General features: G+C 38.4%; 1 protein-coding gene across 7 annotated transcripts in view; it reads right to left on the bottom strand.

Annotated features, from left to right (window-relative positions):
- LOC103258466 (ankyrin repeat and KH domain-containing protein 1) overlaps positions 1-5,681 on the bottom strand; it is a 125,880-nt gene that overhangs the window by 89,007 nt on the left and 31,192 nt on the right. For 6 of the 7 annotated variants that reach the window (XM_008056130.2, XM_021711398.1, XM_021711399.1 and 3 more), the window contains exon 3: positions 1,429-1,585. In XM_008056130.2, the coding sequence (XP_008054321.1) occupies positions 1,429-1,585 (157 nt within the window). The remainder of the gene's footprint in view (positions 1-1,428; positions 1,586-5,681) is intronic. The other variant, XM_008056133.1, reaches the window with a different exon arrangement.

The raw sequence follows: 5,681 nt of genomic DNA, 5'->3' as shown, positions 1-5,681 counted from the left end.
ACCGGAGCCCAGCAGGTCAAGGCTGCGGTGGCTGGGAGCGTGTCACTGCACTCCAGTCTGGGCGACAGAGTGAGACTCCAACACACACACACACACAAAATAGGTGACATTTTTATCTTTTAAAACATTCTAACATAGTATTAACTTTTTTCTTTTTTTTTTAGTTGGAGTCTCACTCTGTAACCCAGAGTGATCATGGCTACCACAGCCTTGACCTGCTGGGCTCAGGCAATACTTCCACCTCAGCCTTCCAAGTAGCTGGAACCATACCTGGTTAATTTTGTGATTTCTTATAGAGATAAGGTCTTGCCATGTTGCCCAGGCTAGTCTCGAACTTGTGGGCTCAGGCAATCCTCTCGCTTCTACCTTCCAAAATGCTGGGATTACAGGTATGAGCCACCACGCACGGCTAGTATAACATATCTTAAATAAAGGTTTTTAAAGCATTAGATGCAAAAATTTTAAAACTCTATTCATGTAATGATTCTCAAAGACATTTTAGGATATAATCTTATGGCTTAGAATTTAATTTGGTAACAATTAAGGTTAAAAATCTAAGAACAGGCCATGCTCGGTGACTTGGCCTGTAATCCCAGCACTTTGGGAGGCTGAGGTGAGTGGTTTGCCTGAGCCCGTGGGTTTAAGACCAGCCTGGGCAACTTGGTGAGACCTCATATCTACAATGAAAAAAATTTTTTAAAAATTAGCTGAGCGTGGTAGCACACGCCTGTAGTTCTAGCAACTAAGAAGGCTGAGGCGGAAACATCGCCAGAGGCCAGCAGGTCGACGCTGAGGTGGCCCAGAGCATGCCACTGCACTCCAGTCTGGGTGAGAGTGAAACTCCAACTCAAAAACAAAAAAACAAAAACTAAGAACATTTTACTGCAAAATGACTATTGTGTACAAAAAAATCACTTACATTACTTGGTAAAATGCAGATTCTGATTTAGTAGATGTGGGGTAGGGTCTGAGATTCTGCTTTTCTAACAAGCTCTTGAAGTGATGCTGATACTGCTAGCCCATATACCATATTTGAGTAGCAAGCAACTAGACTACTACACTAGTAGCCCATTTTATTTATTACTACTCAGTCAGTTTAGAGTTTACTACTATAACCTTTAGCGTAAGTAACTTCCTTAGAACTGGAAACCAGGTATTCAGTTTGGATTTCTCATAAACTCTAGTATAACATATTCAACAACAGTGCTCAATGAACAAGAATAGAATATAAGAATAAAAATATCCATTTTTATAGTTACACAACATATATACATTTATATATCCAGTTAAAATACTATATCCATTCTAATGTCCATCTAGCTAAGGTTCATAAGCTCCTCCAAAGGATACATCTAACTAAAATTGGTTACTTCCCCAAAATCAACTCAAAAAATGTCTGATACCCAGCAGAAGTCATTAAACACATACGTGTCCACTTGTCCCGCACTGTGGCTGTTCTCTGCTTTCATCCGTGTCAGTGCAGCAGCAGCTTCATCCAGTGCACAACTAACTGAGGATGTCAGTCTCCGGAGTACCTCAGGATCTGCAAAAGCTTTACCATCAGCGGTTGATAATTTGCCAATTCCTTCAGTGTGCATCAATCAATCAGGTAGTGCAGGGCAAGAAAAAGTATAAAAGAGCGAATTGTAATTACATGTCTAAACACTATTATCTAGGGAAAGAAATGACACAGTATCCATAGATAAGACTGAGAGTCAGAAGATAAGGTTGATAATTTCAGTCCTTACCACTAATGTCAAAAGGTCATGGCATAATCATCCATGTTTTAGTTTTTCTATCTTTACAATGCATATAATATTAATTTGTCCTCTTCCTAACTCCAAATATAACTTAATATGATACTGTATCAAATGACTGAAATTTCTTTCAAAGTATATAGTCATATCTTAAGATTTCTAGGATAGGATATATCTATATTATTTTCAGTAGTAATGAAGGGAGATTTCTGTAACACTACAACAAGCAATCAGTTACTTCCTTTGGTTAAATATCTACTTAAAACCATCTTCTAAAGTAACATTTTAAACTAAAATAAGTTCATTCTTATAAATAAAATAAAAATTTTTAAATATATACACAATATCCAATAAATTTATATTATCATTTACAAAGAGCTACCACACAATTTAGTAATAACATAAAATAAATACAAACTAAATTGATAAGATATCCTTTTTCTTTTTTTTTTTTTGAGTTGGAGTCTCACTCTGACACCCAGACTGAAGTGCAGTGGCCGCTCCTGGCCACTGCAGCCTTGACCTGCTGGGGTCCGGCGATCCTTCCGCCTCAGCCTTCCAAGTAGCTGGAACTACAGGTGCACGTTACCACGCCCGGCTAATTTTTTGATTTATTGTAGAGATGAGGTCTCGCCAAGTTACCCAGGTGGGTCTTGAACCCGCGGGCTCAGGCAATTCACTCACCTCAGCCTCCCAAAGGCGCGGGATTACAGGCTGAGCCACAGAGCCCGGCTGATATTATTTTTCATCTATGAAAATGGCCAAAAAGTTGTTGCCCAAAGTATGAAGCCCTCCCAAAAACTGTCGATAGGAATATATACAGGCACAAACTTTCAGTAGTAATTTAACGATAGTTATCAAAATTTTAAATGCAAATAGACTCTGACCCAGTGAGACCACTTTCTAAAAATCTGTGCTATAAAGAAACTTGCACAAGTAAGGAAAGTTACAGATATATAAGACTATAAAGTATAGCACTAGCATCACCACCTCAGCTCCATCTCAGATCATCATCCATCAGATTCTCATAAGGAATACACAACCTACATCCCTCACATGCACAATTCACAATAAGGTTTGCACTTCTATGAGAATCTAATGCTGCTGCTGATCTGACAGGAAGTGAAGCTCAGGCAGTGATACCAGTGATGAGAAGCAGCTGTAAATACAGATGAAACTTCATTCACTCACCTGCTGCTCACCTCTGCTGTACAGCCAGGGTCCTAACTGGGACCAATATCAGTCTGTGGTCTGGGGGTTGGGAACTCCTGATCTACTCCTAATATATTTTACATTGTTAGAGCTATTTTATAATATGTATAATATTTATAATTTAGAAAACAATTTTTTAAGGTTTTTCTTGATATGGCCTTAGTTCTTAATTTTCTCTACGAATTTCAAAGTATCTTAAAGAAAAAATATTTTCAACTTCATTTTAAGTTAAAATAATGGCAAGAATTCTATCTTCCTTAAGAAAGGCTAGGCTGGGCTCAGCGGCTTAGCCTGTAATCCCAGGACTTTGGGAGGCTGAAGCGAGTGGACTGCCTGAGCCTGCGGGTTCGAGACCAGCCCCAGCAACCTGGTGAGACCTCATCTCTACAATAAAATCAAAAATTAGCCAGGCGCAGTAGCACACGCCTGTAGTTCTAACTACTTGGAAGGCTGAGGCGGAAGGCTTGCCGGAACCCAGTGGGTCAACACTGGGGTGGCTGTGAGCATGTGTGTCACTGCACTCCAGGCTGGGCCAAGGAGTGAGACTCCAAATCAAAAAAATAAAATTAAAAAAAAAGGAAGAAAGGCTAGTAACATCTGCCATAATCTCATAATTAAAAACACAAACATAAGCCTAAAAATTATTCTAAAATGCTATAGGCTCAACACAACTTCCAAAAAGCAAATGAGAATACAGAAGTATTCATTACAAATGTGGCTTTTACAGTTCTTAGAAAAGGGCACATTATTTTAAAAATATATCCAACCAGGTGTGGTGACACATCCCTGTAGTCTCAGGTACTCGGGAGGCTGAAGCAAGAGAATCACTTGAGCCCAGGAGTTCAAGATCAGCCTAAGAAACATAAAGAGTCTCTACATAAAATTTAAAAATTAGCCAGGCATGGTTGCACCCACTAATAGTCCTAACTACCCAGGAGGCTGAGGCAGGAGGATCACTTGAGTACAGAGTTCAAGGCTGCAATGAGCTGTGATCATGCCACTACGAGCTTGGATGACAGAGTGAGACTCTGTCTCAAAAAGTAAGTAAGTAAATAAAATACATCTGACAATTTCTTTGGACAGTATTATATTCAACAGTGTCTGGAGTTTAAATTGTCAAAATAAAATTCAATAACATTCAATAGTCCTGACACCTCTATTAAGAAATTCATTATTTTCAAGGTTTATTTTCTCTCCAACAATAGAGGGACATAAATAAGTGATTCTAAGGTATCTTGCTTATGCCAGATTTACTATGAGTCAAAGATACAACAGAGGGGAAAAAAGCTTAGTGCACCAGAAAAGAGGCAGCCTTAAATGAGAATCATAAAGTGCCCCCCACCAAGAGAGATGAGCCTAAAATCCTTAATCAGGGGTCACAGAGTAGTATTCCCAACATAAGTGAAGTTCCAGCCTAAACTAGAGAGTAAAGATGTACTCCCACCAGTAAACAAATGTGCTCTTGGGAAGGAAAAGAAATTAATCCAGAGAAGAATTCTATCTATTCTAAGCAAAACAAATGTAAAGTTCCAAAGCATTAAAAAAAAAAAAAAAGTAGAGGGTAGCATGGTACTGCATTTCAGATCTTATATAGTATATGTATAAATCACAACTAGGAGATTCATAAGAAATCCAGACTAGAAGGGAGGGATATCCAATGCAACTTCATCTTTACACTTTTTGAAGAAATTACTAGTCCTGCCCAAAATTAAACAGTCTTCTATTGGATATTTAAATATTTTGTCCAATCTAATATTTCCAAAAAGACACATTAGGTGGACTAAAAGCTACCAAGTATACCTATGCTTTTCTATAACAGGAGAAAGAGGAGCTACAAGGTGATATCAAGTGAACACATTCCTAACATAACTCAGTCTTTCCAAAAACAATATTAAAATGCCCAATTTCCTTCATCTCTTACTTTCTACTTAGTCATTATTTAGTGAAATTCAAGACTGGTTTTCGTCCTTCAATATGAAATAGTCAAGTAACACATGATGCTTCAGTCAAAGATAGACTGCATATACAACAAAAGTCCCATAAGATTATAATAAAGGTGAAAAACTATCGCCTAGTGATAGTCTAGTCATCATAATATAGTGCAATGCATTACTCATGTATTTGCAGTGATGCTGGTGTAAGCAAACCTACTGTGCTAAGTCTTATAAAAGTATAACACATACAATGATGTACAGTACATAATACTTGATTAAAAATGACTGTTACCAGTTTATACATTTACTATATTGTGCTTTCTTATCATTATTTTAGAGTATACAATTTCTACTTATTCAAAAAAAGTTAACTGTTTAACAGCCTCAAGCACATTCTTCAGAAGGTATTCCAGAAGAACTTTGTTATCATAGGAGATAACAGCTCCATGCATGTTATTGCCCCGGAACCTTTCCAATGGGACAAAATGTAGAGGCAGAAGACAGTGATATTGATGATCCGGACTCTGTGTAAGCCTAGGTTAATTAGGCCAATGTGTGTGTGTTAGTGCTTTTTTAACAAAAAAAATTAGGTTTTTTTTGGTTTTTTTTTTTTGAGTTGGAGTCTCACTCTGTCGCCCAGACTGGAGTGCAGTGGCCGCTCCCGGCCACCGCAGCCTCAACCTGCTGGGCTCCGGCGATCCTTCTGCCTCACCCTTCCGAGTAGCCGGAATTACAGGCGTGCGCTACCACGCCCGGCTCATTTTTGATTTACTGTAGA

The sequence above is a fragment of the Carlito syrichta genome, unplaced genomic scaffold, assembly GCF_000164805.1.
Source record: "Carlito syrichta isolate Samal-C Ts95f unplaced genomic scaffold, Tarsius_syrichta-2.0.1 Scaffold302231, whole genome shotgun sequence".
In the NCBI taxonomy this organism is placed as follows: domain Eukaryota; kingdom Metazoa; phylum Chordata; class Mammalia; order Primates; family Tarsiidae; genus Carlito; species Carlito syrichta.
This window is presented reverse-complemented; position numbering and strand designations above follow the sequence as displayed.